This window comes from Chanodichthys erythropterus, chromosome 12, assembly GCF_024489055.1.
Source record: "Chanodichthys erythropterus isolate Z2021 chromosome 12, ASM2448905v1, whole genome shotgun sequence".
Classification (NCBI taxonomy): domain Eukaryota; kingdom Metazoa; phylum Chordata; class Actinopteri; order Cypriniformes; family Xenocyprididae; genus Chanodichthys; species Chanodichthys erythropterus.
Genome location: NC_090232.1, coordinates 33,406,273 through 33,424,572, shown reverse-complemented (window position 1 = coordinate 33,424,572; position 18,300 = coordinate 33,406,273). Strand labels below are relative to the sequence as shown.

Sequence of the window (18,300 nt, the reverse complement as noted above, 5' to 3'; positions counted from 1 at the left end):
AGGCATAAGAGCCAGGCCAACCTAAAAATCTGTGACTCCCATCTACCACCCAGGGCAGAAGGTCTGACTCTACTCAGGGACCATCCACATCTGACTGCCCTGTCATAAGCTGAGTACCCGTTACATCAGTCTGTTCACCATTCGTTTAAACTTACCTTCCATTTTTTAAATTTCACCAACCTTTGATGATTCTCTTGTCTCTTCTCCCACAGGGTCTGTCGCAGCACACATACCTCCTCCTCCAGTGGAATCAAAAGAGGGGTTCATCTACAATGTCTGTGACATATTGGACTCCCGATGACTGGGCGGTCATCTCGAATACCTCGCCGTCTGGGAGGGATACGGTCCCGAAGAAAGACCTTGGATACCACGAGATGACATACTCTGTTATATACTCACAGTCTTCACACATCCTTTTCTGGTTTCATCGCTCACTACCGTGTGCATGGACTTACCTGACTGCTTACCTAGTGGATTCCTACCAGTCATTGTCATCCTCATCTTCCTTGAATCAACCAGAATAACTTCATACCTGCAAACGACAAAGCGACATTTTATCAATAGATAAGTGATGACTCAATGACTTTCACAATACTGTTGACTTCCCTGATTCTTTCCTTGTTGACAACGCTATACAATAAAGAACCTGTCGCCTAACTGAATCTGCCATCTCCTCATCTGTTTATGACAGTAAGTGACATGAACAAAACATAATTAAATTGTTAATCTATTTTTTGTATGATATAATCATCAGCACAAAATTCATGGTTGTGACCAGCCTAGTCATTTCTGACTGAAACAATAGCCTACAAGTGTGACTTTTTTTTTTACACATTATAGCCAATAGCCTACAGAATTTATCTACGAGTAAAATTTGTTCTAATAATACAAAGTAATTCCAAGACCAAGTCTGCATTTGAAAAAAGAGACTTTGGAAGAGAAGTCCACATTTCACTTTGTTGAATCCTATTGATGAATTATGGGTGATTCAGGCTTTTGATCACCTGAAAGTGAAAGTTTATGCAAGTAAACTGAATATATTTTATTTGAGAAAATTCCAGATTAATAATTTTGTTTTGTTTTAATATACTCACTTATTAAATTTAGTTCGATTTCTAATTAAAAAAATTATGTTTATAGGCCTATATTTTATAAATATAGTCTATTATTAGCTACTATACATAATATTTCAGTTTAAATGTATAAATATAGCCTATTATTAGCTACTATACATAATATTTCAGTTTAAATGTATGTACAAATTCATTGTGATGTACATTTTATAAATATATAACGACGCTGAAGACTGAACAACGCAATAATTAGTAGGCCTAAATCATTTTGGACCCATCATTTAGTCTGATTTAAGATGGTATTAATGGCTTCGGATGAGAGGAGTTCACCATAATGTCAGAGGAAGCATAGGAATAATTGCACAACAGTGACCAAATTGATATGATGCAATAGTTTTATTTTAAATAAAGGGTCAATGGCCTTTTTACGTAATGCTGACTCACGACGATGATATCATCCGCATGTTATGAACGTTGCATTGTGACATGAAATGTAAAGTGTGACATCATAGTTCAGCAACTCCAGAGCACTGGTCGCTCATTGGCTCGAATGCTTGATTGATGTTTAACGCGGCCAATCAGAAGCCCAAATACGAAAGCTCATATCACGATTAAAAGCAAATGTAAAAAACTTATTCTTGCTGTGCAAATTTTGGCTAAAATTCATATTGCGCCGCTTTCAAACTCATTTAAGCAAAGATTTTCATGATTCGCAGCCTGTGGCGTCGCATTGTTTTGTGGACACTGTCATTCTCCTGAAAGTACCTAAATAGTGCAGAATCACACCGGCATACGTTGGAGCTTTTACTGCGCATGCTCGACGCGCAATGTCCAGCCTTGCCAAGACCTGCCCCTATTCTTCACCAATGAACGGAACGGGAAAATTTACAAGCGGTGTAAGCGTTACACTATGGCCGAGACGGACAGTGACAGCTTGCGAACGAGATGTTGACAAAACATTGAAGATCTGCTAAATGCAACCTTGGTCCTCAAACGAGAAAGTGTTTTCTTCGATCTGCTGAAATCAGGTAACGTTATGTGCCATAATGCTCGGTGGCAGCCGCATGGGCCCGGCTACGTGCATGCCGTCCTTGGTTGCATGTGCATACTTAAAAGATGCTTTTATTATAAATTCGCATGTCTAATAGAAAATAATATTAGGTCTGCAAAACGGTAGTCGCTATAAAAATCGTTAAAGGCGAAACATAAATTGCATTCAGAGCAAGCCCTGACAGCGGTCATGTCAGAAACAATCCGCAATGGATCCTCTGTAGCCAGACTTGACAGATGGTGCGGACACACCGCATTTCTTGCTGCCATTGGAATTATTTTGCTGTATTATTTAAAGAGCTTGAAATAAGATTTGTTCATACTGCTGGAATGATTTTACTCGTTCTTGCTGTCGTCATTTATTGGGCTTCATTTGATATATCAGCTCATGTCTATTTAAAAAAATGAGCAATGAGACTTATTTTTAAACCTTTTTTTGCAGGTGTTGTAAAAACCGGTGGGAGTGAAGCTACTGGCAGGCTGGCGACAGATATTGGGGAGGACAGATCTGCTTGTGAACTGTGAGCGATAACGCGCGACCTGTCTGGAGTAAAGACTGATTTAACGACCGGAATATAGGAATATGAAACATGGCAACCGCATCATTCGCGAAACAGCCCGAGCTCACTCTTCATCATGTGCACTTATTTGCCCTTTTTGGAGAATATTTAATCCAGTAATTTTATGTGGTACACAGGATTGTACACCATTTACTAGTATTGAGCTGTTTTTGTAAGTGATTATTTGTAGTGCATCATCTCACTCGGGATATGGATATTTGGACTTGGCTGCGCTGAAGGGACCCGCTGCCTGCCTGTCCATCATAATAATGGATCAAGATGATAACCAAGAACCTTTGCATGCCCTTTACGGGCCTAACCGGATGCGGCCGTCATCGTACCGGGCACTGCGAAGTGCTGTGTCCAGTCTGGCACGAATCGATGATTTTTTCTGTGAAAAAATCGGTTCTGGGTTCTTCTCAGAAGTGTTTAAGGTAATCTTTCCTCTTTTTTACACTGTAAAAATTATTTTTATGATTTGTTATAACATTTTTTTTTTCTTTTCTCAAATCAACTTAATTAATGTGGTTCAGAAAACATAATATTTTGAGTTTCTGTTGATTAAACTAATCGCCTTCATTGTATTAACTAAAATTTTTAATTTCAATGAATTTTAAAGTGTTAGTTCACCCAAAAATGAAATTTCAGTCATTAATTGCTCATGCCGTTCCACACCTGTAAGACCTTCTTTAATCTTCAGAACACAAATTAAGATATTTTAGTTGAAATCCGATGGCTCCGTGAGGCCTCCATAGGGAGCAATGAAACTTCCTCTCTTAAGATCCATAAAGGTACTAAAAACATATTTAAATCGGTTCATGTGAGTACAGTGGTTCAATATCAATATTATAAAGCGACGAGAATATTTTTGGAGCGCCAAAAAAACAAAATAATGACTTATTTAGTGATGGCCGATTTCAAAACACTGCTTCAGGAAGATTCGGAGCACAAATGAATCAGTGTATCGAATCTGCTGTTCGGAGCGCCAAAGTCATGTGATTTCAGCCGTTGGCAGTTTGACACGCGATCCGAATCATGATTCGATACACTGATTCATTTGTGCTCCGATGCTTCATGAAGCAGTGTTTTGAAATCGGCCATCACTAAATAAGTCATTATTTTGGTATTTTAGCGCTCCAAAAATATTCTCATCGCTTTATAATATTAATATTGAACCACTGTACTCACATGAACCATCGGATTTCAACTAAAATATCTTAATTTGTGTGAAGATGAACAAAGGTCTTACGGTGTGGAACGGCATGAGGGCGAGTAATAAATGACATAATTTTCATTTTTGGGTGAACTAACGCTTTAAGGCAACCAAGGTAACTTACTTTTTTAAATTAACCAACAGTCCACACACTACTATCCACTTTCGTAGGTTTATTGAAGTGGTCGTGCTTTGCCTGATAGAAGGTTGCTCCTTTTGATTAGTTGCAATTTAAACGACTTTAAGTTTGGGATGAAAGCAGAGGAGTTTGCATGATTTGAACAACCCATGGATACTATAAATAATTATGATCAACAAAGTTCAGGAGGCTATAGCTGAATCAACTAAAAATGGCATTGACTGTATAATTTTTAAACGGATATTCACTTATCAACTTAAACATTTTTAATGTTTTATTATTATTATTATTTTATGTCTACCAGTAAATGACACTATTTGGTGGGTCTCTAATAGCAGCCAACAGTGGTAATCACGGTAAAGTTATTTAATGTGTTGTTTGATAATTTCTTAACCTTTTAAAATAGAAGTGAGAAATAATATTAAATGTATTAAACAATAATGATTGTTATTATTGATAATCATTATGGTTTTATTAACAGTAGCAATAATATTAATAATAATTCATAATTAATTTTACGTTTTTATGTTTTAGCATCATGATTATTTCAATATCGTGCCAAAAAGGCCTGTGCAATTAAAGGATTAGTTCACTTTCAAATGAAAATTAGCCCAAGCTTTACTCACCCTCAAGCCATCCGAGGTGTATTTGACTTTCTTCTTTCTGATGAACACAATCAGAGTTATATTAATAAATATGCTGATGCATTCAAGCTTTATAATGGCAGTGAACAGGGGTCATGAGTATGAGCTGAAGAAAGTGCATCCATCCATCATAAACGTACTCCACACAGCTCCACAGGGTTAATAAAGGTCTTATGAAGCGAAGCGATGCGTTTGTGTAAAAAAACATATCAAGCTTCCGCCAGACCGCCTTCCGTATTCAACATACGAAGAAAGTGTAAAACTCTTACAGTTCAAAAAGCTTACGCTACGTCCTACGGCTTCCTTATTCGACTTACAGAACTGACATGATGCCATTTTACACTTTCTCCGTACGTTGAATACGGAAGGCGGTCTGGCGGAAGCTAGATATTTTACTTTATAACTTGTTAAATATGGATATTTTTTTACACAAACACATCACTTTGCTTCAGTAGGCATTTATTAACCCCCCGGAGCCGCGTGGAGTATGTTTATAATGGATGGATGCACTTTCTTGAGCTTATACTCGTTGGTCCCGCTCACTGCCATTATAAAGCTTGGATGCGTCAGGATATTTCTTAAAATATCTCAGATTGTGTTCATCATTAAGAAGAAAGTCATGTACACCTAGGATGGCTTGAGTAAAGCTTGGAGTAATTTTTATTTGAAAATGAACTAATCCTTTAAAAAAAACATATATAGATCCTAAAGTCTCATGAACTACAGAGTGTAATAGCTTTAGATATCACTGCCTCTCAATCATCTTGTGTTGTATATAATAGCACAGTGTCCATACATGTCCAAGAGCAACAGTGTCTGTGATTAATGATAAGACAGGTCGGTTCCACTCGACAGCATAATCAGATTACCAACCTGCCCTAATCTGTCTGCTTCATCACAGAGGGGTATGCGTGTGTTTGTTGGCCTATGTTTGCGTCGACTGTTTCAAGTCAAAAATACTCCTTTCATCCAAAGTTTTTACCTCTTTCAACAGTTGGTAGCTCAGATTTTCTTCTTTAAAAGCAGATAATGAAAAAATATTCTGGGTTATTTGTTTAAAACATAATTTTGATGTAAGTGAAACCTGACCACAACTGACTCTCATGAAGTTCAAACCATCCCAAATTTAATAATTAACAAAAACAGTAAGACACTCGTTTTATACTTTTTAAGAATATTATACTTTTACTGCTATTTAGTACTTGTTGTTTATTCTTAATTAGTGGTTAGTTACATCAGTATTACAGATATTATTTTTTGCAGTAGTAAAGCTATGTGAGCATGACTAATAGCCCTAACTCATGAGGTCTGAAAATATGTGACGCATGACTTTTATTGCTCTCTATAAATAAAGAAAAACAGCTGTTTGGCACAGATTCTGCAGAAAGCTGTGCATCTAACTTTTAAGAAATTTACTGTTTCATGAAAGTGGTTTGTGCCAAACTGTCATTGGTCTTTTTTCCTTTTTCGAAGTCAGCATTTATTAAAACATTTTTGGAATAAAATGGTATAATAAAAGAATTACGTCTGACTGACAAATGAATCTTTGTTAAGGGACAGAGTATGAAATATGAATTATTGTTGTAGTTATAAATCAAAGTCAGTCCGATATCTGATTTATACACGTGGGATGATGAATGCTGTGGTGTTTGGTGAAGGATCATGTGTGGGAGTGGGTGAAGCCCTTGTTTAGTTTTGCGTGTGACGTTGTATCCTGGAATCCAGCTGGTTAGATGGGATGACTGGAAATCCAGAAAGCCTATTAGTGCCTAATGACTATTAATACTCAGCATACTGCACTGGATCTCTGTCTTACTCTCTCACACTAATACGAACCAAAAAGCCATATTTAATTCAGACGAAAAGTTTGGTTTGAAGATGAAAAATAGTATATAAAACATTGTTTATGTGTGTGTATTCTGCAGGTGCAGCACAGGATCACAGGCCAGGTGATGGCTCTGAAGATGAACACAATGGCCAGTAACAAAGCTAACATGCTGAGAGAGGTGCAACTAATGAACCGCCTTTGCCACCCCAACATCCTCAGGTGTGGCACTCACCATTTTTTCCTCTTTTTTTTTTTTTTTTTTTAAAACAAAAATTAGGGAGTACTTCTCTCTGCATGCATGGAATGCTTTAAATCATGGAGGAATTATCCAAGGTTAAGATGCATATTCACAAAAGGAATGCAAACAATGAAAATAAATATAATAATAATAATAATAATTTCAATACTCACCTTGATGTCTTTCTTAGGTTTTTGGGTGTATGTGTTCATGAAGGACAGCTTCATGCTCTTACAGAGGTAAGACATTGCACAGAAATCCAGACTACAAGAGTTAATCCTGGTTGATGTGATAATAACTGTAGTGTGACTACATTTACAGTTCATAAATGGGGGCAACCTGGAGCAGCTGCTGGACAGTGACATATATCTTTCATGGACTGTGAGGATAGGTCTGTCTCTGGACATCGCAAGAGGGCTGCAATATCTGCACAGCAAGGGCATTTTCCACCGAGATCTTACGTCTAAGGTACAGACATTGAATTTCAATTCACTTATTTATTCTACCAGCACTAGGGTTGCCAATTTAAGCAAAGGAAAACAAGGGACAATCTTGGGTCTTTATAGGAAAATATTGGACAATATAAAGGACACTCAAAATATTTGTACTGTACCATGTAGTGTATGTCATTTCAGGCCCTGTTTACACCTGGTATTAAGATGCGTTTTAGTTGATCGGCTCACAAGTTAACAATGCTCGATACTAGGGCTGGGAAGGTTAAATTAACTTATTTATATACAAACACTTAAATTACACTCAATGATGTTTTTATTATAAATAAAGTTTAGAATTACATTATCATATTTCTACTCCAAAATGTTTTGCTTTTGAAATATAAACATTTACATAGTGGCTGTCATAACTTATTTATTCAAACATGCATTAAATATTTAAGAACATTAAAAATTATAATGAATATGGGATTGTCCACTTTCTACCACTTTCAGAGGTAGTCGAAAATGCATTCGACCGGATTGCTTTCATAGTGAAAATGCTCATGTGGTCGAATGCATTCAAACAGAGCAAAAGACCACCTACTCTCCGCCTACTAACCTAATGTGTAAACATTATGGAAAGTGCGCTAGCTAGACAGGATTTAAACTTTGTCAGCTGAATACACAAGTTTAGTTTGAAGACGAAAAATGTACCAAGCACAATGTTCTCTCACCATTCCTTATTTCTAACACGCACTCACCGCGTTCAGCCGTCTTGTGGCTGTCATAAAAGAAATGAAAGCTGTGTTTCCTTCACAGTACCGCAGTTCCCTATACGCAGAGTACGCATTTTGCGTAGGGCACCAACTCCCAGGGGGGCACCACCTTTGCTCAAAAAAAAATGTAACTAATATTCTGTAGGCAATTTTTTAGTAATATTTACTTAAAAATAAATGTAAACAGAAACATATTAAAAATAATTATTGAGAATGCAGTAACTTAAGCACACACAATTCCCGCTTCGCCCCGCCCCCACCTCATACAACAGCAGTTTGGCGCTGAGAAGTGAAAAAGAAAAGAAAACAAGATTAATCACGTGCATCATTTTTAGGTATGTTCACAAACATGTGGAACTTTATTTTTTTTGACTATTGTAGTTAATGGGTGAGATTAATTAAAGTATTTAACGACGTTAAGGATTTGACCACCACCAACGCATCTGCCTGATTTGATACTAATGCATTTTTTTCATAGCTATAATTTCAATATTTTAATGTGCTAGGCGTTGGATTTTGAACCATGGTAAAGATATTTGTAGCCAGATTTCACGATTCCTCAATTAATTTTGAGTGCTCACTTTCGCCAAAATATTAAATAAAAAGTAAAATCATAATTAGACCATTTTCTAATGTTTCATGATATATTAAACTATTTAAAATATGATAACATAAAATAACATAGTGCTATCATATATAAATCTACGCTAACATAGGAGAATACTTAAATGTTCACCTCGGTTTCAAAATAACTTCACTCTAACTCTGCATGTTTTGATAACGTTCTTGTTGAAGAAATTACAGTGGCTGCAGCATTTATATCATAAAGATGTGGACAAATATTAAAGATTAAGTGGACATTTGAATTCACATTTGAATTAAAAAAGGATTTGATCATACATTTGATTAAACAATAGCAAGAAGTGTAACAACAACAATCACTTAGCCGCTGACGGCCTCTGCAGGCATTATGTATTTTGGCAGTGTTGTTAAAAAAACATACAATAACTTGCTTTTGTTATATTTGTTGAAACATTTATTACTGCCTCTTTGTTATTATATAGCCTATGTATTTTAAGTCATTTTAAAGACTTTTGTTTGCTTAGGTCTATTTTTATAACCACCACCACCAAAAAAAAAAAAAAAAGGTACTGAGTTTGTAAAGGGGGTTGGGTTGGGAGGCACAACAATACAGTTCTGCTTAGGGCACCCATTTGGCCAGTACCGGCCCTGCTCCCTCGTCAACTTGTGATCCGATTGACCAAAACACCTCTTAATACGAGGTGTAAACAGGGCCTCAGTGTTTGCAGTTAAGTAAGTGTGCAATTGTTTTGCCTGAATTAAATGCTAGAAAGGAAATCTCTGACAGGAAACATTTGTTTTGCTTAACCTATTTATGTACAATAAATATTATCATTATAATAAATATTTAATTTAAAAATAGGGATTAACTACAGCTACGGGTTTTATTGTACTATGCAAAAAAAAAAGCATAGAAAACAAAAAGCTCACAGGAAAAAAACATACATTGACTACAGCACAAGTTATAAATATTTAGTTGGGTTCATAATTTCTTCGTATGACAGCCTGGCCAAAAAATTATGTCTGCACAATTTGGCATGTTTTATTGCATTATCACAAATAAAACAATTGACTCCATGCATGATGACACAATATGCTTAAGAAAATCTTTAGCAAATGTTTAATAATTTACATAAAGGGTGAAAAGGTCAGTTTACATAGGCTGAATATCACGTTTGACCACTACTGTTGAGATTATATATATATATATATATATATCTATGCATTGTCGTGTGTCCTTGTTAGGTCTTAAAATTAGGTAAACACAACCTCAGATGAACAATAATACATGAAGTATTACACCATGTCATGGTTTATTTAACAAAAACTAGGCCAAAATGAAGAAGCCATGTGTAACAAACTAAGTACACCCTTACTGCTCTCATAGGAATTAAGAGTGTAAGTAACAGTCAGGCACTGCTAATCAAATGTCTCATCATTAACTCATGATCAGCAAGTGCGATAAATGTTTTGTCAGTTTGCTAATCTAGAGCATTCTGGTGTGTTAACACAATGCCAAAGAGGAAAGACATCAGCAATCTTAGAGAAGCGATTGTGGTCCCACTTTATATTAGATGATAATATATAATATATTATAAAAAATAAATATATCCCACCTAATATAAATTGGGACTGCAATTGTTGCTGCCCATCAATCTAGGAAGGGTTACAAGGCCATTTCCAAGCAATTTGAAGTAGGGCTGCACGATTAATCGCATGCTATTCTCACGCGCATTTCGTCAGTAAAGCCGGTTCCCTGATTACCGCTAAATCGCCATCACCTGCTTTCAAATGAAGCGGCATTTAATAGACAGAGCCGTAGATCACTGAAAAGCCACGCAATATCGCGTTCATATCGCAGATGAATCGCCTGCGATAATGAACGCGATATTGCGTGGCTTGTCTGTGAACTACGGCTCTGTCTATTAAAAGGCGCTCCGTTTAAAAGCAGGTGATGGCGATTTAGCGGTAATCAGGGAACCGGCTTTACTGACGAAATGCGCGTGAGAATAGCATGCGATTAATCGTGCAGCCCTAATTTGAAGTCCATCATTCTACAGTGGAAAACATTCAAGACAGTTTCCAATCTTCCCAGGAGTAGACGTCCCAGCAAATTCAGGCCGTCAGAGAAAAAAATCCAAGAGCTACATCTCAGATTCTACAGGCCTCAGTTAACATGTTAAATGTTGAAGTTCATGACAGTACAATTAGAAAAAGACTGAACGGCTTAGGTTTGCAAAGTTGAAACTGAACAAACCACAAGACTTCTGGAACAGTGTCCTTTGGGCAAACGAGACCAAAGTGGAGATGTTTGGCCATAAACCAAACAGCATATCAGCACAAACACCCCATACCAAATGTCAAGCATGGTGGTGGTGGTGGTGGTGGGGGGGGGGGGGGGGGGGTTGATTTGGGCTTGTTTTGCAGCCACAGGACCTGGGCACCTTGCAGTCATTGATTCGACCATGAACTTGTCTGTATACCAAAGTATTCTAGAGTCAAATGTGAGGCCATCTGTCCAACAGCTAAAGCTTGGCCGAAATTGTGTCATGCAATGATCCCAAAAACACAATCTACAACAAAAGCTGAAAATGTAAATAATGCAATGACCAGTCAAAGTCCAGACCTCAACCTGATTGAAATTCTGTGGCAGGACCTTAAGAGAGCTGTGCATAAACAGATGCCCGCAAACCTCAATGAACTGAAGCAATGTTGTAAAGAAGAGTGGGACAAAATTCCTCGAGAACAATGCGAGAGACTGATAAAGTCATAGAGAAAATGATTACTTCAAATTATTGCTACTAAAGGTGGTTCTACAAGCTATCGGGATGCAGTGTACTTAGTTTGTCACACATGGCTTCTCCATTTTGGCTTTATTTTTGTTAAATAAATAATGACAGTGTAATATGCCATGTGTTGTTGTTCATCTTAGGTTATATTTAATTAATTTTAAGACCTGCTAAAGACCAGATGATTTTTATGTCCTGATATGTAAAAAAAACATAGAATTCAACAGGGTGTATTTTCTTTTTTTAAATAACTGTCTGCACTCAGCCAAACTGATTTGCTGAAATCAAAACGCAGACGGTGAGACAGAATTGCCACTAATAACAAGTCCCATTCACTGTGAAGTGGGAGAGATCAGATAATGGCAGAGAATTCTGCTTGGTTTTAAAATCTTCCACGAACTGCTATTGATATACAGTATGTATGGTCTCTCATATTCAGGTGAGCATAAGCAAAATCCCTTTAAAGCTAGGTGGTCAAACAACATTATTTATTATATACCCTAGACTACACTACTGCCTATGCAGGACATTCTGCTTTTTGTATTGGTTTAATGTGAAAAAAAGAAAGTCTATTTACTGTGCTTGCTGCAAATTGTTATAATTATTGGACAAAAAGGGAAGGTTAAGACTGTTCAAAAATATTAAAATGTACACTCTGACACATTATTCTTTTACAGAATTGTTTGGTGCGTTGTGACAATGGTGCTTTTACAGCTGTGGTTGGGGACTTTGGACTGGCAGAGAAAATCCCTGATTATAGGTTAGTGCATCCCTTATATTATAACAGAAATAATACCGATTTATGACACACATTTAACCCAGAAATACAAGCAGAAGTATGACACTTATCTGGGAAGACTATATTCAGAATGCTATTCCAAACAACCATTACAACTCAATTACTGACTGAAGAGATGCATGAAATGTTTGTCTTGCTTGTCTACAGTGATGGTGTTGAAAAGCAACCCTTAGCAGTTGTGGGCTCCCCCTACTGGATGGCTCCAGAAATGTTAAGAGGAGAGCTGTACGATGAGAAGGTATCCTGTCCTTCAAAACTTAACAAATCAACGTCCAATTCTGCTCATGTGCTTGTGTAACTTTATTTATGTCATTTTCATACCACAGGCGGATGTCTTTTCATATGGAATAATCCTTTGCGAGATTATTGCTCGAATTGAGGCTGACCCAGATATCCTCCCACGGACAGAGGTACATCATGAAACACAAATTCAAGCATAGAATCAAGAAGCTGGTTTACCAGATATAGATCAAGTCTGGAGTTTCTGTGAAAAGTCAAATAATAACTAAATTTAATCAAAGACAAAAACTTTGGAACAAAAACCTTGTGTGAAAGTCTTTTTTCTAGTCTATTAGAAAGTCTGTTGTTTAGGTAATTTCAAGTTTGTCTACGTGTGTATTTGTATTCTGTTTGCATGTCTGAAGATGCCTGATCAGTGTAATTTGTATGAAATACAATTTTTCTGTTTGACTGTAGGATTTTGGACTGGATGTGGACACCTTTGGGCATATGGTGGGAGACTGTCCACCTTCATTCCTTTGCCTGGCTGTTAGTTGCTGCAATGTAAGCTACATACCCAAACATACAATCAAACTGTAAACTCATAAAACTGTATGAAACTGTTTATGTTATTCACTCATTTTTTTTGTGTTTTAAAAAATAAATAAATAAATAAATATAAAACATTGTGTGTTTTATATCTATATCTATGGTAGATGAGTGCAAACAGTCGTCCCGCCTTCTCTGAAATAGTAGTGACACTTGAGAGGATCGAGAGAGAAAGAGTGAAGACTGAAGTTCCTGTCATCCTAGGTAAGTGTATGTTACAAATAACATAGGCATTAATTAAAGAAATAAATTATTGATTTTAAGCCCACGTGCATATTTATACACGGGTCAGATATTTATTTATTTAGTTATTTTTTTAAAAGAAATTAATCCTTTTGGTTACACTTTATTTTAAAGTGCTGTAGTTACATTGTAATAACTCAAATAAGTACTGAGTACTATTAATTAACTACATGTACTTACTATAGAGTTACAGTTAGGGTTAGGGTTTGGTTTAGGGTTAGTTAATTGTAATTATGCATAATTTACTGTTATTACTATAGTAAGAACATGAAGTAACATGTAACTACATCAGTGTAAAATAAAGTGTTACCATACTTTTATTCATCAAGGATGCATTAAATTGATCAAAAGTGACAGTAAAGACATTTATAATATTACAAAATATTTCTATTTGAAATAAATGGTGTTCTAAAAAAGAATATCTGTTTTTCCACAAAAATATTAAGTTGTACAACTGGTTTTAACATTCGAAATAAGAAATGTTTCTTAAGCACCAAATAATACAATGATTTCTAAAGGATCATGTGACACTGAAGAGTAATTATGCAGTCAGCTTTGCCAACACAGGAATAAATTACATTTTAAAATTAAAAACCCTTATTTTAAATGGTAATAATATTTCACAAAATTACTGATTTTAATGTATTTTTGATCAAATAAAACCTTTTAAAAAACTCTTATTAACCCCAAACTTTTCAATGGTTGTGTACATTATATGCAAATTTAAAATACACTTTTTAAAAAATACATTTACTGGTTTAAACTTATTAATTATAGGTACTACTTTTACAACACTTTCTTTACCATTTTTAAAGAAGTAATGTCATTGTTGTGGTTTCCTCAGAACCCATTGCCATTGACGTCAGCCCGTATAGGAGAAGAAGCTCACCATGCTATCCTGGTGACCAGCGTCTGTCACGTAGTCAGTCAGACGTATTGCCCCCTGCCACATCACCATGTTTAGGCACGCCTGCACGGGTCAACCCATTCTCTCTTCGCCAAGACCTCAACGGTGGTCGCATCAAGCTGTTCGACACCCCTAGCAAATCTGTCATCTCTCTTACCTTTACCCTTCCACCACCTCCAGACCCTTGTGCCTCCCCACCACTAAACAGGAGCACGGGGCTCAGAGGACCCCCTCGAAGGTGTCGGTCCCTGCCGTGCACCCCCGATCTGGGTCGACAGTCACTCTTACGGGACCAAGAGTACTGGAAAGAGGAAGAGGTGGAGAGAAATGAAGAACTGGGAGATGGAATGAAAGAGAAGAAGGAGGAAGGACTGCAAGATGCAGTGGAGGACTCCGGCCTGGTTCTGGACTTAGATATGGTGTCTTTAGAACGGGTAGAAGAGGAGGAGGAAGAGGTGGAGAAGGAGGGCCTGAGCCTCCCAGAGCCCATGGACTGTAGTAGTTCGCCCGACACAGCAGAAGGAAACGTGTCAGGAAAGCGGCTTATTAGTGGTTCTTCTTATTCCCCATCCTTACAGTCCAATGGTTGGGTTACGCCCATCTCCAACGGACCACCGTTATTACCTCCCCTTCCCCGTTTGGACAACAACAATGGACTTCTGAGGCCTGGGCGGCCATTTGCATGGGCTAGACTGAACGGATACCGAGGCCCCGGCCCAGAACTTTTACCGCCCACTAACGAACAAGACGATGTTATGTCATGTCCGACCTGCTGTCTGGCTGGGTTCAGCTTCCCTTCCTTGTGCCTGCGTAGAGCTCCTCCCTCGCGCCGTGGACCCCCACGACGACCTTACAGGAACTTCAACAAAGGGGAAACATCTGCAGCCACAGCAAAAGGACTGCTCTGTTGGGGAGCAACGGGTCTGGCTCCATCCAGTACAACCTGTGAGCCAGGGTTACCTCTGCCAGAGGCCCAGACCTAAAGATGACCACTGCAGCATCTCAGAAATTGCTCAATATTTACAATGCAACACAGTCAGGCATCCCCGATGTCAGTATGGTTATCTTACTGGATGAAGTGGGGGTTGAAACAGTGAAATCGAGGGATAGTTCACCCAAAAAAAAGAAAATTCTGTGGAACACAAAAGAAGATGTTTAGACAGTGAAAGTCAGTCAGGTCCAATGTTATTTAATTGTTTAGACAAAACATTTGAAAGATTCTTCAAAATATCTTCTTTCTTTTTTATAGAATAAGAAAGTCTTTTGACACGTGGGTGAGTAAATCATTTTCTAGGGCTACACGATATATCGAAATAAATTCAAATTTAGTGTGATTGTCAGATTGCACAGGCTGGAATTGAATTAAATAAATATATGCACTACCGGTTTCAAAAGCATGTGTGTAAATGAACACAGTGCCACGCTTTACTCTGAAAACAGCAGTGCATATATTTATTTGCTGGCAACTCGCCAAAATAAAACCTTGATAGTTTAACGTTGGAAAATAAAGTAACTAAGATGCAAATATTAGTGTAATAATTTGGTGGTTTTACTATAAATTAGAATTATTTTTATTAAATAATCAATTTTTAAATTTTACAGTACAATAGTATTATTACCATATATTATTTAATAATAATCACAATTAACAAAACATGACAAAAACAGTGGGATTGAGGCCAGTAAAATCTCAAGTGGAAAGAGATCTTTTAAAGCTATCTGATATAGCTTTCAGTACGTTATTGAAAACACCCAAAATTTTCAAATTGTGCAGCCCTTAAAAGAATGGTTCACACATTTTTCAGCTTTTTAAAGGCGCAATGTGTACATTTTAGGAAGATCTATTGACAGAAATGAAAGGCAATATAATATACATAACTGTTTTCATAAATGTGTGGTGTATAAAGACCTTACATAATGGACCATTGTGCTTTTTTACCTTAAAATGAACCATTTCTATCTACATACACTGCGGGTCACCTTACATGTTAAGTCACTATTTTGCGCCGGCATGTTTCTACAGTAGCCCTAAATGGACAAACTGCTCTATACAGTGTATTTGCTTGGCCTGATAATCTTTGCTGTTTCAGATGACAACATTTTTGTCCTGTGTTGGCTTCTCTATATTGCAATTTGCAACCTCACCACTAGATGCTGCAAAAAATTACACACTGCACCTTTAAATTATTTGTATTCTCTATGCAAATGCACTCCCCTACAAAATCACCCCTTTCATGATTAATTCTTTGCAAATATAGTTATATAAGTCATCAGCTGAAAATTTTAAATCGCAATGTATATCTTTTTTTTTTTTTTTTTTTTTTTGCAGTCCTAGAATTTTCTGTTTTGAGTGAACTATACCTTCAAATGTGTGCATGAGATACACACACGTTAAAAGTGAGAAATGAAAGGCATGCTGGTTCCATAGTGCCAGTTCTTTATCATGGTCTTTTTTTATTACTGTAATTCAGAATAACTTATATCATCACTGTACAATACTGTCTGCTGTTTATTGGGTGCTCTTTTTGGCTCCATAAATGTTTGACTCAAAGCCACTGTGTTTAAAATGAAGAAAAAGAAAAAAAACTGTGTTTGTAATAAGGGAGACCCATGTGAAAACAGTGGCATGTCAAGCATTTGTGTATATCTCATGTATTTATTTATTAGATAAGCATTCCTCTGAAAGACTGAGTGCTCTTCACTTTGCTGTGAGGGTGTGTGACACTGGGTTCTGATGTCAGACATTTGTTGTTACATTTTTGTGATACACATGTATGTTTAGATGCAGTGTATGCAGTAAATCATGGTAATTCTGTAAAATGTACTGTTTAATATGCTTTTTTTTTTTTTTTTTTTTTTTGAAAATGTTTGAGTTTTACACAAATGAAGATGTGTAGGAGTGCCTGTAGAGGATAGCAGTATTCATTTTTTTATCTCCCCCTAGTGGTCAGGAGGACACGCTCTTGTTAGATCACAGCTGCTGTTGTTTTTTTGTTTTGTTTTTTTTTAAACAGATTCCTCTCACATGAGTCATGTTTGAGGACATTTACCTTCACATTTGATCTAGTTCAGTTTTTTTTTGTGATGTTCAAGGTATGGAATTGTATTTAAAAGCAAAAGAGCATCTTGCACAAAGTGTTTTCTGATGCCATTTACTCATGACAGTTATATGACACACCTCAACAAATCTGCTTTGTGTTTTATATTCAGTCTGAGAAGTTTTTTTGCATTGCTTTTTTTAAGCAGAATCTCAGACAGAATCTCTGTAATGCTGAATTACACCTCAGAAATACGTCCACTGAATTTCCTCATGCTTGTCAACGTACTTCTGCTTATGAGATGAGCATAGGAAGTTTCTGCATGCTGAGTACTGTACAAAAGAGTGATCTGTACATATTAATGCATGACAATAGGCAAGAAGCTGTCTAGCGCATCAAAACTTCCTTTCATACTGGCATCAGAGGTGAAGTTGTCTCAAGGCGTTTTTGTCTTATTCTGATCTGAATTCAGATGAGATATGAATGCAATAAGTGCTCTTGATTTAAGCAGTAAGTTATATTTCTTATAGTTTGGCGAGTGAAATGTTAAAATAAATTAACTTGTTATAGGTTCTTGAAAAGTATGTTTTCTAATACTAATCTGTGAATTATAGAATTGGGCTGTAAAACTCAGAAAGCTGATAATGAAATATCTGATTGATTTATAGTTTTCCATGCACACAAGAGAACTGTAATATAGACATTGAGAACTTGCCTCCTTTCTGTCGGTGATGAAGTGGTGTTATAGCAGATGGGGCATGGATGGATTTGTAAGGTCCATGTTACTGTATAAATATCTGTTTCTTTCTAAGAGAGAACCTCTTTCTCTGAAAACAAAGCACTTATTACTATGATTACTGTTATTAGTTCTGGGGAACAGCAGCTTTAATAAATGTCAACAAGTTGTTATTTATGAAAATGTCATGAAATAAAAAAAGATTGAATGTATAAATTGTCATTTTTTACATTAAAACTGATTTGAAATTTTAGCTGCAGAGCTGAATCATAAAACTGCATTGCGAAGAGGCTTAACAGTGTCATTAACTCGTAGAAGAACTGTTGTGTTTATAGGAACGCAGGTTCAAATCCGGCCTGCATTCTCCTGTCAGCAAAATTATCAGATGGGAACAAGACTGACAGTAAGATGTTTAACAGTAAA

General features: G+C 36.7%; 1 protein-coding gene across 1 annotated transcript; it reads left to right on the top strand.

Moving 5' to 3' along the window:
• Positions 1–1,945: 1,945 nt before the first annotated feature.
• Positions 1,946–18,050, top strand: tesk1a (testis associated actin remodelling kinase 1a). The gene is made up of 11 exons (XM_067403350.1): positions 1,946–2,101; positions 2,566–3,117; positions 6,605–6,726; positions 6,936–6,984; positions 7,067–7,213; positions 12,004–12,086; positions 12,273–12,363; positions 12,452–12,535; positions 12,822–12,908; positions 13,061–13,157; positions 14,041–18,050. Exons 2-11 carry the CDS (start codon positions 2,953–2,955, stop codon positions 15,084–15,086), a joined length of 1,971 nt encoding a protein of 656 aa, XP_067259451.1. The 5' UTR covers positions 1,946–2,101; positions 2,566–2,952; the 3' UTR covers positions 15,087–18,050.
• Positions 18,051–18,300: the final 250 nt, after the last annotated feature.

What these genes read in the sequence shown, in the direction of transcription:
- tesk1a (XM_067403350.1), top strand. Translation starts at nt 2,953, where the DNA reads ATGGATCAAGATGATAACCAAGAACCTTTGCATGCCCTTTACGGGCCT. An exon ending in TCTTCTCAGAAGTGTTTAAG is followed by an intron (nt 3,118 to 6,604) that starts GTAATCTTTCCT and finishes TGTATTCTGCAG; the next exon opens with GTGCAGCACAGGATCACAGG. An exon ending in TGCCACCCCAACATCCTCAG is followed by an intron (nt 6,727 to 6,935) that starts GTGTGGCACTCA and finishes TGTCTTTCTTAG; the next exon opens with GTTTTTGGGTGTATGTGTTC.